General features: G+C 37.4%; 1 protein-coding gene across 4 annotated transcripts in view; it reads left to right on the forward strand.

The window, feature by feature from the left end:
* rtn4rl1b (reticulon 4 receptor-like 1b) overlaps positions 1 to 18,772 on the forward strand; it is a 183,546-nt gene that overhangs the window by 110,846 nt on the left and 53,928 nt on the right. Inside the window, exon 1 of one of the 4 annotated variants that reach the window (XM_078929402.1) lies at positions 6,439 to 6,915. The exons of 2 other annotated variants lie outside the window; for them this stretch is intronic. In XM_078929402.1, coding sequence (XP_078785528.1) covers positions 6,909 to 6,915 — 7 coding nt within the window. In that variant the 5' untranslated portion in view covers positions 6,439 to 6,908. Of the gene's footprint in view, positions 1 to 6,438; positions 6,916 to 18,772 lie in introns of those variants that run through there. One more of the 4 variants, XM_078929403.1, reaches the window with a different exon arrangement.

Here is an 18,772-nt window from a genome sequence, read left to right on the forward strand (position 1 = left end):
ATGAGGATTAATCTTGATCGGTCAGGGGGTGTGTACTGTCCATTTATTTTGTATGTCTGTGCATGATTTTCTGTGGCTGTGGCTTTGGTGAAAACAAAACAGTCCAGCTGTGCTGCAGGTGTTACCATGGGTCATTCATTGATCTGTGATATGACGAGATCTGGCCGGTACAGGCTGTCTAGACAAGGCAGAGTGCTGAGGAATACAGAAATAGCCGGAAGAGAATTCACTTTAGCAAGCATACAAGTGGGGAAAAGGGTTGAGTGAGGAACGGACTGTGAGCAAAGCATGCAATTATTCAACCTTGTTGTCTTTTGCACATTATAGTGATCTGTCAAAACCTTACCTGTTAGAAAACCATTGAGGTTTTACAAAAACGTATAATAATCCATCACAAAAAGTCTTAGAAGTTGCTCAGACTTTCAGACTAAACAAAGGAGTTTAATCAGTCTATTGCCACGGCTCGTTACATACCTGACTGGTTCTCTTGTGCTTCATAATAATGCAGGTGTGCAGTCTTTGCCCTTTTGCCTCTGTTTCACAAACCATCTGGTAAATCAGGTAAAAGCCACCATGCACATTTCACACACAAGTACTGCAACCATTAGGTTGTTAAACATCCAAGCATGATCTTCAATCAAATGCAGCACTTTTTACTTTCAGCACCAGGTTCCCCAACTTCATGGCGAGAAAAAAGGCTCAATTGAGATACATGTGTGAATCTGTTTAGGGGAAAAGGTCCATACATGTGCTGTCAAATTCTTTCCATGAAGGCTTTCATTATAGTAAGGGTTCAGAAGTCACACAGTGCACAATTAACTAGAAGGAAAAAATAGAAGGTAGAGGAAAAGCTACAGAGTAAAAATATATTTTATTGCTGTTTTTCTGCAAAAGAGATAATTATGAAATTTGACAAAAACGGGAGTGGGACAGAAACTTGGTCAGTACATTGCACTGCAAAAACAGGCCCCCTAGAAATACAGCAAGTTGGAAAAAAAATTCTTTTTCATTTAAAGTTTCTGTAATTAATTGAGCAAAATATTATCTGTAAGTGAGGTAAGAAAATTTGTTTTTCCAATAATTATTTTTTCATTTAAAAGACTTTATTCACTAAGATGTGTTTTCTTAAACTAAGACTATTTTGCTTTTGCAATACTGTCTTGATAAGATTATTTTACTTACAAGATAGAAAATAAGTCTTTTTACTTTCCTAAGATTCTGTTTTTGTTGTGTGGACTTTAATTTGACAGAATGATCGAAAATCGAACAGGTAAACCACAGCAAACATGAGCTTATAGGACAATGAGCTTAATTACACGGGAGTTGGAGACACAGAAACCAGAGATACAAAAAGAGTGAGTGATAGCTGCACAAAACAGGACCATTAATCATTTTCATCTACTCTGCTTTGCATTTAATCTTTAAACTGTTTACTTTTAAAAATCAGTGCCACATATAATGTAATCATAGCAACATTTTTTTTTAGGGTAAACGCTTGAGAGCATCCTTTCTTTTGTCATTTCTCCCAGTGTTCACTGTGTTGCCAGGTTACATACCAGCTTATAGATCTACACGCTTCTTCTCCTCAGTGTCAATGTCATTCGCCACGAAGAAGTGTTCAAGTCATTTGACTATTCAACCAAACTCACTGTGGAAGCTGTGAATAGACAGTAAACCGCTTTGGCTCGAAATTCACTGTTCTAGATAAAAATAGGTTTTACATTGAATAAATGCACAAAATATACAGTACAAATGGATCTTTACGGAAAGAATTATTAGTTTAATTTGTTGTCGTGTGTTAAAAAGCTATGAAAGCATAAACTGTTTTTTGGGACAGTGGCTGAAGCTTAGCTTGCCGTTCCTGAACTTTTGCAGTTATTATTGAAAAATCATAATATAATCAGAGAGGCAACACTCAACCTGTCATATAATCACCTTTTTAATTTTTGTTTTACCTAATTGATTAATTTTTACATTTCTTCATTTTGCACACTGTTGTTACTGCTGTGTCTTTTATATCATTCTTTGCAGGAGAGTTGCATAAACTGAATTGCCTCTGTCTGTCTGTCTCTCTCTCTTTCTCTCTTTAAAATAAAAAAATTGACGATATCAAGCAAAATAATTATTGATATCATCTATTCAGACCAGTATTTTAAATCGCTTTATGTAAAAAAAACTGAGTGCAGTCAAATATATAATTTTTTAAATCACTAATTCGTTTATAAATTAACATAAATCCCAAGACAGGACAAATGGTAATAAATTAAAACAGTAATAACTGTCTGGGAAAGGGCAAAAGACTCCAAACGCCAAGTGAAAATAAAGTTCAGTGTTGATGGTGCTGGGTACTTGTTTAATGAATTGCGACCTTTCAAGCTCCTGACAGTTGCTGGTACGAAATCCTCCCTCTTGAAATACTTGGCGTATCCTGTTATTAGATAGAAATAATGATGTATTTTGACCGTGTGATTTGAAATTGCTAGGTAAAAGCCTGAGCGAGCTGATCCGAAAAAGGACCTGGCCTCAGCTCCACAGGTGGCCACATCCTCCACGCTAGTAGTGTATCAGTTTCAAAGTCTAATATGTTTTTTTCTAGTGATGACTGAAATGCTCATAGTTAAATATCTGCCTGGACCCCCTCCATCCCCACCTCCAGCTGCATCTCCAAACGGCAGCTGTGTCTGACTTATTCCGGCCCTGCGTGTGAGTGCATTAATCACCATTAGAGCATGCGAGGCACACGCTTGTTATGTGTCAATGACTTGACAGTTGCGATCATATCACATCTTCTTTCGCACAGACATAAATGCATGTACATTAACTTAGCATCATTCCTGCTGGAAGAATGGAGAGGCTATGATAACCTTTCCCTCCTTCAATCTCTCTGGCTTGCCATCCACTGGCAGCAAGCCGCCCATTGTTTTATGCAAATGCAATTTGACACAACCAGCTATGCATCTTTATTAGAAGGTAGAATAAGACAAAGAAGACTTTTTTTCTGTAAATCTTTGGAGCTGTTTTGTTCTTTTAGAGGGATTGCTCTGAAATGGTGGTGCAATTATTTATCTGCAATCGGTACCCAACTGAGTTATTGATAGATTTTGCCCTACTCTAAGCATGTTTCATTCATTTCCCTCTGAGACGCATTCAAACCTCACTACGAGGACATGATAGGCAATCAGTTTCTTATTTTATTTTCCTTCTCATTCTCGTAATAGAGAAAAGCAGGCTGGCAGTAATGCAAAATATGTTTTCATTTGTTTTTATTTTTAATGCAATAAGTAGTTTAGCCAAAGGTTTGCTTGTTATTCTTTACCATGCCTTACCATACCAAAGCACTCAGGATAAAAGGTTGGAAAAAAAAAAGGAATTGGGATCAGCTCTATATTTTATTTATTTGCAACCAGAAAAATGATTCATGGTCTGACAGGATGTGACATCCATCACTGCATATTTTAAAAGTCGTGGTGCATTAAAAAAAAAAAAAAAACAGACTTTGCCATATATTAAAATAGTCTAGTCGGTGTGTAAAAAAAAAATCCTCTCGTTGGCTCTGTTATCCCATGAAACCAGATAGCGATGGGAGCGGGTGCAGACATTTTAAAATGTCAAAGTATTTTTGTTTCCATCTTCCCAAGTTCTTTTTCACTGGAGACCAGAGAAACTCCATTATCCCCCTGATCCATTGTGTGGATCATGTGGATGTGTAACCCATCACAGAAATTATTACCAGGGATTCGTGCTTTGAGAAGTGATGATGTTTCGTGTCAGCACATTCCCTTCATATAGCATATCTCTGAATTTTATTCATCTAAGTTTCTCTCTATCTTGCTCAAAATATTTAAAAGTGGAGACTCTGCAGAAATTGAACCTCACCAAATAGTGTTTGTTGCATCAGACGTTTTAAACTATAATCCACAAGGTCATTTGTCAGAGTTTTGTGTGGTCTTAAATTTGTGATATTTACCCACTGTGCATCAGATTTATTGCATCTGTCATCCCTGCATTGTTGGCGTACCTATCCATTCACTAGGAGCTGAACCTGTGCATATGCTACTTCTCAGTACTATACAGCTGTCCTCTAATTACCCAAGAAACTCCCTGTGCCACCCAAGTCCAATTTCAACACACTACTCCTCCCCAGGCTTCATTTAACTGTGACTGATAGAGCCAACGCAGAAAACAAACAGCAGGCCTGGCCTCCAATAGGATTAGGGGATGTAGTATCAGCACAATGTTCCTCGCTTTTTGCTTCAACAATAGACCAGTCCATCCTATTTGCATTCATTCATGGTTGATTCTATTGGAATCACAGGAAAAAAAAACAGATTTGTTTAAATGTAGGCCAGAATTAAAGCTTAAAGATATTCTCTTTACGGGTCTGACAGGAAATGAGGAGTGAGAAAAGGCCTGTCTTGCATCTTTATTATTCACTTCCACCAGCTATGCTGTGTCAGAGAAGAAGTGCATGCTGTCACATTATGGGATGCAGGTTAGAATTCATTAGGCTGCTAAGTGCTCTTCTTTTTGTACAGCCCAGTGCTGCTCAGTCTTGAAATATTAGGATTACATCTCCTGCAGAGAACCACATAGGGCCATGATTGGCTTTGGCTTTTCTTTTCTTTCTTTTTTATTTTACTTTTTTGAAAGAAATGTAACATCATCATTTTCAAACTGAATTATTTTTGTCTGCTCAGATTCAGGACAGTTTGAATAAAGAAATGCTCAGAAATGTAATCGCAACCTTAGTTTTCCTGATATATGTTCTCCATCATAAAATAAATGCTAAAATGACATGTTAAAAACACCAAAAAACAAATAGTCATTGGAATGGGTCCCTATAGTCCCTGAACTCATTTGCCAATCACATCAGTTGTTTGCAATGACACAGGAATGACACCGACAACCCCATCTGAATTGTTTTCATTCAAAATTTAAGATGAAAGTTACAAAAAGCTTTTAGCTTAAAAACTTTTGGTTTAAAATAAAAAAACAGTTATGACAGATAATTCTGATAACTCTTGGGATAAATTCTAAAAACTTTTAGCTCAATGAAGCTTTGCCTGTTTTTAAAATCAGATCAAATCAAATCAAACGTTATTTATAAAAAAAGCACTTCTCATGCATTCCGGAAATAGAAGTGCTTTAACATTTAAAACAAAAAACATACACAATATTGCAATGACAACCCAACCCACCCCTCACGCGTCACACTCCTCTCCGTTAACAAATGTTAACGTTAACAAATGACGTATTTCACGTTGTTTAGACTATGTCTTTGCTTTCTTTGTCTTTTTACACATTTTTTTATTTTGTCTCTACATGTTTGAACTTTTTGTTATAAAACTGTTTGATTTCAATTTTTCAGATTTTTTTTCCCAACAGAAATGATTACATTTTTAACTCGAAATGACATTTTTGGATAGTTCCAGGTTCATTGTAAAATTATTCAGTAATGTAATGAAAAATAAAGGAAAAAAGAAGCAGGGGTTAGAGATAAAAGATGGACATCAAGCATTGACATAAAAACTGTTTTAAAGATATTCTAATTAAGCAAATTCTAAAGTAGAAGAAAAAAGTATTAAAAGAAAAGGACAACTTAAGACATCAGATGCTAGTAAAAACACCACTACCTAAAATGTTTCTCGCTCATGTGTGTTGGGATTGGCTCACTGCTGTGCCACTGCAAAGTTACCGGCTTTACGGTCTCAGCTGGTTTAATCTGTCGCACGTGAAAGTGTGCTTGAAACATTTTTTCATCTGCCTCTACATTACTTTAGCTTAAACCTTGTATGTGGGAGGCACATTCATAACAGAAGCTCATGCAGAGGGGAAGGTTTTTATTATTATTGTTTGCATTCATGCAGCACAGCTAAGCCACGACCTCAAAGAAAACATTATTAAAGGCAGTGCTTCAAAAGTGCAGTTGCATGTTTTTCAGAGCAAGTCAACCTCGTGCTGGGGACATGTTTACAGCCAAGTACAAAAAAACTGTTTTGCTGCCATTAGCTTCAGTAATTTGTCACTTCATGACAGCTGTGCCAGAAGTGAAATTCTGCATAATCATCTAAATGAGATTAAAAGTTAACCCAGATTGCTCACACATTTAGGTCTTATTTGCAGTGGTTTGGCCACTCATGGCTCCGTTATTGGCAATAAAAAATACTTAATGGCCCAGATGTGGCCCAGATGTTTCCAGGCACTTTTTCCTTGCAGAAAATCTTGTATATCTGGATTTTAAAACCAACATAACATTCATATTTGAGTCAGAAAAGGCTTAGTTATAATAGCCATGCTTTTCACTTGACTCACATTCTTGATTTTGTACTATTTTCAGGATCTTTTCTACTGTCTAGCAACAGGTTTGAGCACTTCAAATATCAATAAAGATTTGTATTAATCATTAAGTTTGTGCCTAACAGGTATGTACATATTTATGGTTTAGGTGAGCTTTCCTTTCAAGGTAAACAATTCAAGGATTTTCCAGCACGAGTAAGTAAGCTACGCATTTAAAACAGACAGTTATTCAAGGTCAACATGATTGTGAAAGGAGGGGATGCTTAAAGTGTGTTATCAAATACTTTCTAACAGGGTTTAATTTATAAGAATGGTAAAGCAAGGGGCTGCTTTGTGGCGCAGAGGTTAGCGCTCTTGCCTCACCTTTCTTTGTGGAGTTTGCATGTTCTCCCAGTGCATGTAAGAGTTTTCTCCGGGGACTCCGGCTTCCTCCCACCGTCCAAAAACATGCTTCATAGGTTAATTGGTTAATTGTCCCTAGGTGTGAATGTGAGTGTGGTGCATGGGTATGTTATTGTGGCCCTGCGACAGACTGGCGACCTGTCCAGGATGTGCCCTGCCTATTGCCTCTGCCTTTGGTCTCTTTACGTTCTTAAGATTCCGATTATGCAATGTGTGGTGAGTACGTTTTATGCATTTGTTTTTCTACATGTCAAATATCCATAGTACACGCTGTTAAAGGTCAAGCTAAGCAAACTGAGATAGTAAATATACTTGGATGGATGTTTATCAGGGTAGAGGACAGTGGTTACAGACTGTGCACAGACACACTCTTTCAACTGCAAAGAAATCAGATCCCTCCATGGGAGCAACCCTTATAGTGTGGTGTGGGTTTCAGGGTTTCATATCTTCTCCACCACTGTGTCCCTGCATGAGGATTGATATTGAATTTTCCTTTCTCTATTAATGAAATCAACTCTTTTTGAATTTGTGGAAAAATAAAACTAAGTTTAATATGTTTGTGTCACCAAACAGGTGAAAGTTTTGCCAAGAATCTCATGGTTTATTTTAAACCCTAAATCTACGAGACAAATAACAACATATCAACAGTGTTGCTCTCTGTGAAAATATCAGATTGTTTTCTTCTTTGTCATTCAACTGCTCCCTTTAGGGACGGACACAGGAACTCATCTGTTGGTGACACAACCATCTACATTTACCTGGACTTAGGAGTAGCACTTAAAAGTGCTGCTTTGTGCCCCCTTGTGGTTGTTGGGGATGAGTTATTCACTTAAAAAGCAATCCCGAGTGTGTTTATGTGAGCATCACACTTTGGAAAGTTAGCAAAAAATGTATTACTGTTTAATTGCTTTAGAGAGACAAATGTGTTGGTGTCACATGAAGTTTTGAATGCAAGGATTTTTAAGTCTTCAAACAACTACAACTTGTTTTGTGTTTGTGTTTTAAACTTGTTTTTGTGGCCTTTTTCTCATGAAGGACATGTATTAAGAAAATTAAGCACAATTTGTGTTTTTGAGGCTTACCTTATACAAATAATTGGCGATCAGGAGCCTCTAGGTGTGACATAGAAACAACTAGGGCAAGCCACGAGCGCCCTACTCTGCTCCATTCTGTAGATGAATAGATCCACGGCTGGATAGCTCCATAATTGCTCACCACTTTTGTTGGACCGATAATGTTGCCATGGTGTTGTGAGGGGCTGTAAGGTAGCGGGAAACTGTGTAAACAGATGGATAATTGGAAGGGGGGAAGGCGTACTTCGAGCCAGTAGTTCGACCCAAAACTCAAAGGCCAATTCCTAATGAACTACTATTGCTCTGCTCAAACTATGTCCTTGAAAAGAACAGAGGTTGTTGGATTTTGGCTAAAAACAACACATTTATAATTAAAAGACCACTTTAAAAATAGTTTAAAAGATGATCAGAATGCGACTTTAACAACATTTCATTACTTAGAGATGGAGTTCTCTAAAAAGTTGTGCAGAAAAAGAAATCCAATCAAAGAGTATCACTATGGTACAATTTTGTTATGTCTTCATTAACAACTTTCCTTGTTCTGCAATGGTTAAACAAGCAGTTTGGACTTAAAAAAAAGGGTACCTTGACATATAAAATGAAATCCAATCTTGAAAACTGCCCTGAGCTTATGTTCTTTTCATCAAACTACACGTGTTTTTGCAACGAAACGCAAATAAAGTTATTCTGCTCCAGAACATTCTGTGACATTTTCCTTATTTTTTAAAAATCCTGCAGCCTCAAATGCCACCAATTCTATTCATAAATCAGCGCTGCACTTATCTTTAAGGTAAGATGCTGTTGGGACATGTGGTTCTAGCAGTTTCATGAAACTCTCGGCTTCTGATTAATGTAACGGAGAGATTCAGCCCACATACTCTAGCATCACTTTGTCAAACATGTCCGCCGAGTGAAGGGACTGAGTAACATGCATTAGCAGTGAGGCACCTAATTATTATTTGTCCCTGTCTCTGCATTTTAATTTCATTTACTCAATAGTTTGACAAGAAAAGTGATTAAATTTGACATTGCACGTGTGCCAAAGGTTATGAGGAAAATCACTCCAATTTGACTGAAGAAGGGGGGGAAAATCCAATAAAGCTTAGCAATGCCCTAGAAAGAAAAGATGTTAAACCAAAGCTGGTTTTTCATTTAGACTTTACCTCTTTTTCTCCCATGTCCTTATTACCCTGAAGCTCCAAAAAAAAGGGCAATGACTTGGGTCTAACCAGCACCAAAGTGAGGACAGCCTGACTGGGACCCACAGCAGAGGTTGAGTGTGCGCTCAAGGTAGAGCCAAAACATCTGAAATGCAGAGAAATATTTATTGGTTAATAATTTATCTCCAGCGTCCCTCTTGTCTAAAATTCAACTGCTGCATTGCTACATACTGTATGTGTGTGCGTGAAGGCCCGGATTGGAGTGTGTGGCCTCTTGTCTGCATACAGCTGTGGATTCTTGCTAAAGGCCCATCCCCTGTGGGCAATGCGAGTTCTATTTCCAGATGGCTGCCAGTGAAGCTCAGTCTTAATCGTGACCAACACCTGTCCTCCAGGGGTAATGACAGCAGCCCACTTTGCTCTACCACCATTTGATGTCTCCTTCTGCCATCCTCCACACCTCTTTCCTTTTTCACCCTCCATGGTTTTTTCTTCCATTTTGGCGATGCAGGTGAAGATTTTGAATATTTAATTGTCTGGCACACACAGCTCCACCACCACACTGCAAAAACAGAATCTGAAAAAGATCCTTGTTTTAGGAAAAGTTGTAACTTTCTGTCTTGTAAAGAAAAAAAAAATCTTAACAAGGAGGCTGTAGTAAGTGGATACTTTTTTTTTTTTTAAAATAGGAATTCTTTGAAGATCATTTTTCTTACCCTACTGGCAAATATTTTACTTATTAAGATTTATTTATTTATTACTTATAAGAAATCTGCCAATAGAAGCCTAAAATAATTTAATTTGGTGTTTTAAAAAAAGGAGTTATCTTTCTTCTCCTTCAATGTGCAATTAAAAAAGGGTGAGCTTTGTTCTTATTTTTAGTTTTTCAACAAAAAAGGTAATTTTTGTTCAATTTCTTTAGTGTAATAAGAAAAAATAGGTGATCTTGGTTAACAAGTTTTTTAATTTATATGGCGCCTTCAAATCAAGTCACCGAACACTATTTGTGTTCCAATTTGTTGTTTTTCACAAAAGAAAAGGTGATTTTCAGTTTCATTTTGTCGTGTAATGAAAATAAAAGCACAGGGGTTTTTTGTTTAAAAGTTTTTTTTTTCCATGATCTGCATTCTAATATTTTTGAGAAATTCAAAAGCAAAGAACTACAAAGTTTTGTGTTTTTTTTTACATTGAAAAAAAAAGGAGATCACACATTTTTTTCTTTTCTTTTTTTTATTGAATGCAATATGTGAAGAACAGGGCAACAATTTTTGACTCATTTCTAAGGAGCATCTTTTTTTTTAATGTGGGACAAAATATTGACTTAAATAGCACTAAACTGTATTTGTTTTTGTGTCTGTTCTGTTAAACTTCAATTATATGTGTGAAAAACTTCAGACTCCAGTTGTTTTTCACAGATTCTGTTCTTGCAAAGACCTCACCTTCTAAAAAGGCTTCAGCAAAGAAAGTGACAAAGGTGTGAAATGTGCGGTGTCCTTCTAACAGAGCAAGTAACAATTGAAAAGTTTAAATATAACTGTGTAAATGTTAAGTAACTACTAAGTTAAGTAGCTGCAGTTCATGAAGAGCTGTGGTTGTACCTTTCTTGTCATTAAAATGGTTTTGTAATTTCTCTTGGGCTTTTGTCTGAAAGTATTAGGGAAAACTTTTGATTTATGAAGAAATGAAACAAGAAAAAGCTCCTTTTGGCAATTCATAATTCCCACTGAATCATAGGAAGCTTAGCAATGCCACTGAAGGCTAAATTGCAAAGCCTGAATTAAATTTATTTATTTTCTTTGTAAACTTTGCCCTCAGCAACCAAGAAATTCAGAGATTTTCATGTAAAATGGTGAAAAAGCTCACGTTTTTTTTGAAACCTCAAAAAAGGAAGGAAAAGGTTAAATGTTTGTCAGTTAATCTGCTTCTAATACATTTTAGACATTCTTATCCCTTTTTTTAGTATAAGTGTATGTATATTTTAACAATAATAAGCATTTTAGAAATCAAAATATTAAAACAGAGGAAACAGTATTTAGGTTCATAAAAACACAGAAAAATGTAACAGGTAATTAAAAGTCTGTTTACTTTTCATTTGTTTCATTGCTTTTTTAAACCAAAGCAAATATTAAAAAACGAATGTCACTTTTAAGTGCATGTTTGAAACTTTTTATGACTAATCCATTAAAGCTTTTATTTTAATGACACATTTTAATTAAGTCTAACAGTTTAAGTAAAACACTAGATGTGGCCGTTGTCTGTATCTCTTTATCTCTTTATCTATCGCTTTCCAACTGTTTTGCAAATTTAAAGATCCTTTTTCTTACAAGTTTTTTGTGGAAATGTAAGACACACAAACAAGATACTGGCATTCGTCAAGCAGCATGTCCAAAAACATTAAATTACTTCATCATAAAGACAATTTAGTCGGCTGTTTCCTGTGACCGTCCACATTTTCCACAGTAATTTAGATCTATTTAGCAATCAGGTTTTCATTAGAATTACATGAGACATATATTTTTTCTCATATGTGACCACACTGTGAGTAATTAGCCCTGGAGGAAGGAAATAACCAATTCTGACATGTCTTTAAGGCAAGGTGTACAACAGAGCCGTCAACACCATGACAAAAATGATGGATTCCTCTTTGAAGCCCATTGAGATGACTATTGTTGTAAATATTGGGCTATATGAATAAAATTGAATTGAATTGAATTTAAACGGGAAAGAAATTACCAGTAGTTGTTTTTTTTGGCTTACTAAAGAGTAAAGAGCCGGTTTGTGGTTAACAGGAGGAGTGGCTGGGGATGAGCATGACTGGCGGGGAAACTTAAGGATTGGAGTGCTCCTCTGAGGAATGAGTTGCTCCGCAACAGTGTGCTTGTCTTTTTTCTGCTATTACATAAACAAAATTGGATAATAAAAAGAAAATCCACTTTAGTATTTTGTCAAGGATACTTTATTTTTGTCTTTAAAAAGTCCCTAAGAAAAAAATGGTAGCTGAAGGCCGTGTCACACATCCACTACTTACATTTTGCGCATATTCCATGTATGAAATTTTAATCTTTCGTGACGCCTTCGTGATATATGTAATTCATAAGTGTTTCTTGTGTTCGTGGATGTGTGTAGATGTCCATCGAGGGTTTCAGCCGACGTGTCTTTAAGTGGATTTGTTTTTGAGATTTTCAAAATTCTTGGTCGATTAACCCTTGTGCTATCTTAGATGACCCCACCCTTACATTGACGTGTTCTCCCTACCATGACGAAGGTGGATAAAGGTGGAAAGATTTCATGGAATCTATGGACACCAGTGAAGATCACAAATCATTGAAGAAAAAAGGTTCAGAGCACTGTCTAGTGGGTCTAGATGACCCAACTGCCAATGTTAAAGTGCCTAGGATAGCACAAGGGGAATGATGCAGTTTATGCCTATTGCACGTAGTTCATACACAAATATTACATAAATCTTACGGAATTGTGCGTGATTTATTGTTAGATTTATACACAAATTTGTGGAATTCCACGGTCATTCCACATATGTCTAACAGACGTTTCACGCATGTAACACTTTTATGTCTCGTATGCGGCACACATACGTTAAAACAACGTAATTCATGCACAAACCACCGATGAATTGCATATAAACAGCACAATAATCACGCAACATTCATGCACGATTCGATTGTGTAGCTTTTAAGTTGATATACTTGTTCATTGCATGTTTTTTTTTTACTTCTTCCGTGGTTTTAACGTGGTTCATTAGTGATAAATCTGTGAAAATTTCATGTAAGAACCACAACTTTGCTGGCTTTTTTCCACGTAAATTCACGACCAATTTCATCTGTGCAATATGCGCAAAATGTGCGTAGTGGCTGTGTGACACGGCCTTTAAATCTCCATCTGATCCAAACAATGAAACTGACCTTCACTTCAATGAGAAAGCAGCATTTAACAGCATTAAAAACCCAGGAGTGAAATGCCATTTGAAGAGTAACCATTAGTAAGAGCATCCGCTCCAGTCTAGCTGCTGTTTTCCAGCCATGGTTTAAATGTCATTTGCTGGTTGCATACACAGTCAGGAAAAACTGAAGAAAACTGTAGGCAGGCCAATAAGGGGCTGCTGTAATATAGTTTCTGACTCAAGGATCAATAGCCCCTGTCTGGGGAGGTAATACTGTCCTCCTCAAATGGCCTGTGCAGAACAGCCAGGCTGTAAGCAGAGCCCAGTACCAGTTTGTGTGGATTAAAATGGACAGTTTGGAAAGGAAGCACCTTAGCAGCCAAGGCCTGTTCTTAGTCACAGTTTACGGCAGGGTCTGGCCTGTTCCTGCCTGTCCAAGATGGAGTTTCCATGTTACTAGTTAGTGTAGTCACAGTAATGTTTGTTTTAGCGTTATCAGTCTGTTTTTTTTCATAGGTTGCAAACAAGGTTGGTAGTCAAAAGTCTTGTAAACACGCTAACATGACTATCGTGTAGCAGACTTACTGTGACTGATGGACCTACTGTATCTCTGACTTTTTTGTATTATACCATATTTTTCAGACCATAAGTCATATATACTGTAAGTCGTAGCAGCCAAAAATATTTTGGGAGAAATATATTTGGTATAATATATTTATATATATATAAGTATTTGACAAAAAACATAAGCCAAGAATTTTGGTTGAAAGGGAAATCATAAAAAATATAGTAGAGAAAAATAGACTGAATTTATGCTCGTTTTCTTACCATAGCACATGGATGCTTATTAGCTTCATGAAGCGTTGGAGGAATCTTGTACATGAGCGCAACCATATGAACAATTATTAGGATAACTATAACATGAAAAACATACTAAAAAATCAACTTAGCTAAATTACTTAAAGTCACTAAATTTATTTAATTATTAATCCCCTCTGTCAATTAGGAACAATTCCAGCATATTACTTGACAGCGCTCCATCTTCTGTGTTTCTGTCAGTAGCAAAGAGCACACAACTACAGTACATTCTAGTGGTTGTTGCTATTTATTTATTTTAAATCACTTATAAGTCACACCTGAGTATGAGTTGAACCCCCTGGCCAAACTATGCAAAAAAACTGACTTATTTTACAAAAGAATGATGAAAAAACTTCAAAATAGACCATTCATTGACGGTGCACCTCATAATCCAGTTTGCCCTTTAGTGTGGAAGATATGGTATGCTGTTCTCTTTAGTCCTGCCGCTTTGTCTTGTCAGACTTTACCCTCTGTCTTGTTCTTAACTCAAAACAAATAGCACTAACATGCTGCAACACACAACCTCATGCTCATACTGAGACCATAACTCTTAATCAAATCAACCTCAAATCAAATCAACCTTTATTTATATAGCACTTTTTCGACAACAGATGTCACTCAAAGTGCTGTGCATAAAATACAATAAAATTTAAAAACAAGATGACAAGACAAACCGTGCGACGACAACCCCCCCCCCCCCCCCCCCCCCCGCAAAAACACACACACACACACACCCACACACACACACACACATATCAATAAATAAATAAATAAATAAATAAATAAATAAAAAAGTGATAGAATGATAGAATGTAGAGACCTGGCTTTGTCCTGAGGTGGGAAAACGATAGTTTGGGGACATGTCCACACCAGCGACCCCCCAACCCAAGTTCACGGAGTACACCACCACAGAACCCCCCAGATCCGATCAAAAGAGTCAGACCCAGGAGATCCCACTGCAGCGACCCCGCTCACTGAGAAGGGTCAGTCACTGATGTGGAGGATCCCTCAGAGGGAAACACTGGAGTGTAGTAAAAGGAATAAAATTAAAATATATATAAAACATGGACAAAAAACAAATAATTACATAAACCTTAATAGGCATATGAAATAGTAAGAGCGTCTTAAAAATTAATAGGATAAATAAATAAATGTATTTACATACACATATAAAACTAGTTAAAAGAAAAATAAATTAATTAAAATATTTAAAAATAATAATAATAATAAATTAAAAATAATAATAATAATAATAATAATAATAATAATAATTAAAAAAAATAAAATAAAATAAAAAAAAAAATCCTAAAATTCAACTAAAAGCTAAATTAAAAAGGTAGGTCTTAAGCCTTCCTTTAAAAACATGAACTGTCTCTGCAGCCCTGAGGCTGTCTGGGAGGCTGTTCCACAGGCGAGGTCCGTAAAAACTGAATGAGGCCTCGCCGTACGTTTTTGTTCTAACTTTTGGGATAACCAAAAGGCCTGTATCAGAGGACCTCAGGGTCCGCGAGGGCTCATACTTTAAAATCATGTCAGATAAATATGAAGGCCCGAGACCATAAAAACATTTGTAAACCAATAAAAGAACTTTAAAATCAATCCTGAATTGCACAGGGAGCCAATGCAGCGATCTTAAAATCGGTGTAATGTGTTCCCGCCCCCTGGTCCTCGTCAGAACGCGTGCTGCTGAATTTTGCAGCAGTTGAAGATTTGCTATTCTTGTTCTGGGAAGACCAGAGAGCAGGGCATTACAATAATCCAATCTGCTGGTAATAAAAGCATGCATTAGCACCTCTGTACTGGCAAGAGAGAGAAATGGGCGGACTCTGGATATATTTTTTAGATGATAAAATCCTGTTTTTGTGATGTTTTTAATTTGTGGGATAAAATTCAACTCAGAGTCAAAAATGACACCCAGGTTTCTCACACACTGAGAAGTTTTGTAATTCTTTAGTTTAGATAAAACTATCTCTCTCTTGTCTTCAGAACCGATCACTAAAACCTCTGTTTTGTCCTGGTTTAGCTGTAGAAAGTTCTCCGCCATCCATGACTCAATGTCTAAAATGCATTTTAAGAGTGTGTTGACCGACTCTTCATCATCAGGAGACACAGCGATGTAGAGTTGAGTGTCATCAGCATAGCTGTGGAAACAAACGCCATGCCTCCTGATGACGTCCCCCAGTGGCAACATATATAGATTAAAAAGTAGTGGGCCTAAAATTGAACCTTGGGGGACCCCACAGTTGATGTCGAAGACCCTTGAGGAGCAAGTATCCATACTTACGTAAAAACTTCGATCTGTGAGATAGGAATAAAACCACTTTAGTACAGTACCAGAGATGCCCAAACCTCTCAGTCTGTTGAGTAAAATACTGTGATCTACAGTGTCGAAAGCAGCACTGAGATCCAGTAGTACCAGAACTGAGAGTTTCTGACAATCCAGGTTACATCTAATATCATTTACTATTTTAACAAGGGCCGTCTCTGTGCTGTGGTTCGTCCTAAAACCAGATTGATATTTTTCAAATATGTTATTTCTATTTAAAAACTCATTAAATTGGATTAAAACAGTTTTTTCAATCATTTTACTTAAAAATGGTAAGTTGGATACTGGACGATAATTGTTATAGTTGTTTGGATCTAAATTACTCTTCTTCAGAAGAGGCCTCACCACTGCCGTTTTAAAGGCAGCAGGGAAGACACCTGTCTGAAGAGAGTAATTTACTATATTTAAAAGCTCAAACTCAAAGAAGTCATAAAATGTTTTCAACAACGATGTGGGGATTGGGTCTAAAAGGCAGGTGGTTGGCTTTAACTGGGAGAAAACCTGACCAAGTCCCACAGCATCAACCAGGACAAAACTTTCCAGTGTTTCCTCTGATAAATACAATGCTATAGATTCATTAAAAGCAACACCTTTTTGAATTAAAAGAGTAGATCTAATAGCATTGATTTTACTCCTGAAGTGGTCTGCAAAACTCTCACATACAGCATCTGAGGCTGCTATGGAGGACCTTTGAGAGTCTCTTTTAGTTAAACTGTCTATTGTTTTAAAGAGAACTCTAGGATCATTTTTGTTTTGTAAAATTAAGTTTGAGAAGTGGAGGGTTCTGGCTTTTTTTATTGCATGACTGTACCTCGTTTGCTGTTCTTTAAAAATTTCGCAATGTACAGTTAACTTTGTTTTTCTCCACTTCCTCTCCGCTCTCCTGCATTCGCGTTTCAAGGCTCTGATTGGTTCGTTCTTCCATGGTGCTGTAGCTTTAGTTTTCAACGTTTTCGTTTTAAGTGGAGCTACAGCATCAATGGCTGACTGTAGTTTGTTGTTAAAATGTTCAACCATAAAATCACATGACGCAGGTAAAATATGAGCGGGAGTTTGATGTAAAATATTGATAAAATTTGCAGCCACATCAGAAGTTATGTATCGTTTCCTCACAGTTCTCGCTGGAGCTTCCTGTCGAGTAAAACTGGTGATATTAAAAAATATACAATAGTGATCTGACACAGCCATGTCAACAACAGAGGACACACTGCAGGACAGCCCATAGGTTATCACCAGGTCTAGAGTGCGCCCCCTGCCGTGAGTAGGCTGTGTGACATGCTGTGTGAAATCCATACAATGCAAGAGGTTAAGAAACTCCTTTGCATGAGCATCACTATCTTTATCAACATGTAGGTTAAAATCACCAGTTATTAAAACTCTACTATATTTGGAGTGTATTACTGATAAAAATTCAGAAAATTCTTGAATAAAACAGGAGGGAGGCTTTGGTGGTCTGTAAACAGTAACACATAAGATAGATGGGCTGTTAAAAGAAAATGCATGATGCTCAAATGAGGAGTAGCTATGTAGCGTGATTGTTTTGGTTGCAAATGAGCCACGAGCAATCGATGCAGTGCCACCGCCTTTTTTATCTCCCCTGGTAGAAAATAAAAAGTTCAAATTTAGTGGGGAAGCTTCAGTGAGAACAACAGGAGCATCAGCACCCAGCCAGGTCTCTGTTAAAAGAAGGCAATCTAAATTGTTGTCTAAAATGAGCTCATTCACGATAAAAGATTTGTTTAAAAGAGAGCGAATGTTTAAAACAGCAAAGTTTAAAACAGTGTGTGTGTGCAGATGGATTGATTTATCTTTTTTGTCCGGTAATGTGTGAATGTGATGGAGATATCTAATTGTGGATCTGGTGGATCTCATCTGGGGATGTTTGTGAGATCTGCTTGTTATGTGAACTGGAATTTGTTGTGTGATAACCGTGGTTTTAACTGAGGATGGATGCCAGTGGTCCAGTCAGTCAGAGAGCAGTTTAACAGAGCGGAGTGTGAGTTCAATGTTCATGGACAGAAGTTGAGATCCTGTTTGGTTTGGATGGATGCCGTCTGGTTTAAAGAGATTTGGTCTATTGAAGAAGGTGGTGAAATTATCAACATATGGAATATTATTAGAAAGGCAGTGTCCTTTAAGCCAGATGTGAAGTTGTCGCAGACGGCTGAATTTAATGTCTCCAAAGCGGGGAGATGGAAGCGGACCGGAGATGATGCACTGTTTGTCCAGCTGCTTGATGGAGTGAATGAGAGTGATGAAGTCCTTCTTGAGGGTCTCAGATTGCTGAAACTTTAGGTCATTCACTCCTGCGTGGACTATTATTGTGTGTGTGGAGGGGTTACGAAGGGAGAGCTGGTGGGCAGAGTTGGTGATGTCTCGTACGAGGGCGCCTGGGTGACAGAAGGTGCGGCTCCCGTCAACGCGAACATGCCTGACCAAAGAGGTTCCCACGATGTCAACACTGCATTTATCTCCTGCTGTTGTTGCCCACTAATGCCCTGGTTCATAGCCGTCACTCCAGCTGGAACCCATCCATCCCAACTTTCTCTCACATCCATCTCAGTTTTGGATTGTAAGCCAGACGAGCTGCCTGTCAGCTGGGGACTTGCAACAGTGATACATCACCTCTTCCATGCACTCTCAATGTCCCCTCACTGTCTTATTACAGGGAACCCTTGTAAAGTTTCGGTTATGGCTTCATATCCCAGGCCCAGTCCCACTCTAAAAGTCGTCAGTGCTCAGGACTGCAGCTCTTCCT

This window comes from Oryzias latipes, chromosome 13 (assembly GCF_053564925.1).
Source record: "Oryzias latipes strain Hd-rR chromosome 13, Olatipes_Hd-rR_3.1".
NCBI classification, from domain to species: domain Eukaryota; kingdom Metazoa; phylum Chordata; class Actinopteri; order Beloniformes; family Adrianichthyidae; genus Oryzias; species Oryzias latipes.